Source organism: Arachis duranensis, chromosome 9 (genome assembly GCF_000817695.3).
Source record: "Arachis duranensis cultivar V14167 chromosome 9, aradu.V14167.gnm2.J7QH, whole genome shotgun sequence".
NCBI classification, from domain to species: domain Eukaryota; kingdom Viridiplantae; phylum Streptophyta; class Magnoliopsida; order Fabales; family Fabaceae; genus Arachis; species Arachis duranensis.
This window is the reverse complement of record NC_029780.3, coordinates 115,129,896-115,131,446: the sequence shown is the minus strand read 5'-3', so window position 1 is coordinate 115,131,446 and position 1,551 is coordinate 115,129,896. Positions and strand designations below refer to the sequence as shown.

At 35.1% G+C, this 1,551-nt stretch overlaps 1 protein-coding gene across 4 annotated transcripts in view; it reads right to left on the bottom strand.

The window, feature by feature from the left end:
• Positions 1-1,551, bottom strand: part of LOC107467646 (ribulose-1,5 bisphosphate carboxylase/oxygenase large subunit N-methyltransferase, chloroplastic) — a 6,652-nt gene that overhangs the window by 614 nt on the left and 4,487 nt on the right. For all 4 annotated transcript variants that reach the window (XM_016086788.3, XM_052254655.1, XM_052254657.1 and 1 more), the window contains 4 exons: positions 1,017-1,100; positions 754-887; positions 302-390; positions 40-188 (listed from right to left, as the gene is read on the bottom strand). In XM_016086788.3, coding sequence (XP_015942274.1) covers positions 40-188; positions 302-390; positions 754-887; positions 1,017-1,100 — 456 coding nt within the window. The remainder of the gene's footprint in view (positions 1-39; positions 189-301; positions 391-753; positions 888-1,016; positions 1,101-1,551) is intronic.

Sequence of the window (1,551 nt, the reverse complement as noted above, 5' to 3'; positions counted from 1 at the left end):
CTTGCTACCAATCATACACCTATAAGATAAAGTCATTACCATAATGGCTGCACTGCGCTCCTCAATTAATTGGCCGATTAATGACGATAACATCAGGTGGGCTTGAATCTCTTTGTTGACATCCGGTAACGGACGCCTACCTAGCCTACCATCAGTTTGTGCAGCTTCCACAACCAGATCATCAAGTTCTGATAATTGATCAATGTGAATTACAAAAGTGGATACTGTTAGGTAGAGTTTATTCAACAAGTGTAAACTACTTTTTGGGTGGGAAAAATTAGCAACTAGATGCTATGCGCACCTTGACGATTAGTACAAGAAAGAACACGAGCAAAAGCACGAAGCGATTGCGGAAGACCTTTCCCTTTTCCTTTAGGCCACTTGACCTCCCTATGTGATGATCATAGCTCCATCAGATATCCAAATACTGGCAAGTTTATCAGCAATATTTTAGGGTAAAATCATATAGAGATTTCTTCATTATTAACATGCACATTTCATGCAACCAGACATGTATAAAGGCCGATGCAAAATAGTCAGCAAAAGATATCTCATGCCCAATATACATAAAATTGACTAATCAAGTGCTGTGTGGGTCATCTTTTTTGTCCGATATCAAATGAAAAGGAAAGAAAGAAGCAAATGATAACGATCAGTTTGCTGAAGTAAGCACTGGTTCATGAGCATTAACAAAAGTTTGGACTGATAAAGTAGAATCAACATGACGATGAAAAATTAAGAATCAGTACAAACTTGATTGTGAAGATGTTCCAAGAATGTTCCAAGTTTTCCGCGTTTTTCCTTGAAGGCACAAAGTATTGTTGCATGAGTTCCAACTTCATCTTGTGCAGAGGATCATGCTTAGGTATATCTAACTGGATCTGAACCTGAGAATGACGAGCATTATTAATCAATGATTACAGATGCAATCATAGAGTTAATAAAGCAACAAGTCGGCGAGAAAATTCATTATGCTGTGCTAATCATACAAGAAATTTAATTATTACAAGGAATACCTGGTCATAAATGTTGTAGGGGACTGTAAAACCGAAGTCTAACATTAATGTAGCATTTGAAAACTTTCCATATCTTATCAGTACCTAAAACAATGAAAGCAGAAAACCCAGTAACCTCTAAGTGACAAATTTTACAAACAGCAAAATTTGGCAACAAATTTAAATACATTGTAGCTATTAAACACAATCAAAATCACATAATTGCATAATAGCCCTATATAGAGAAAAAGAAAATACATGATTGCAAGGATCTCTAAATCTAGGGATCATATAATTAAGGTGAAGCAACAATAATGTTCCTTTCTCTTTTTTTTTTTTACCAATTGTTGATTTCTTGTTTTAAGTCACATTCAGTGCAGAAAACTTGTACTTGAGCTATTTTAGTAATTATGGTTTTGTGAAAGCATATTCCAAGAGTCTGGCATATTTGCATTCATGGGAATAATGTTGACGTTTTAATTCAGAATATTTCACTATAATGAACAGCATTAAACTCAAGGTAATCCTTGCTGTTTAACCGATAAAGAAACAGCAG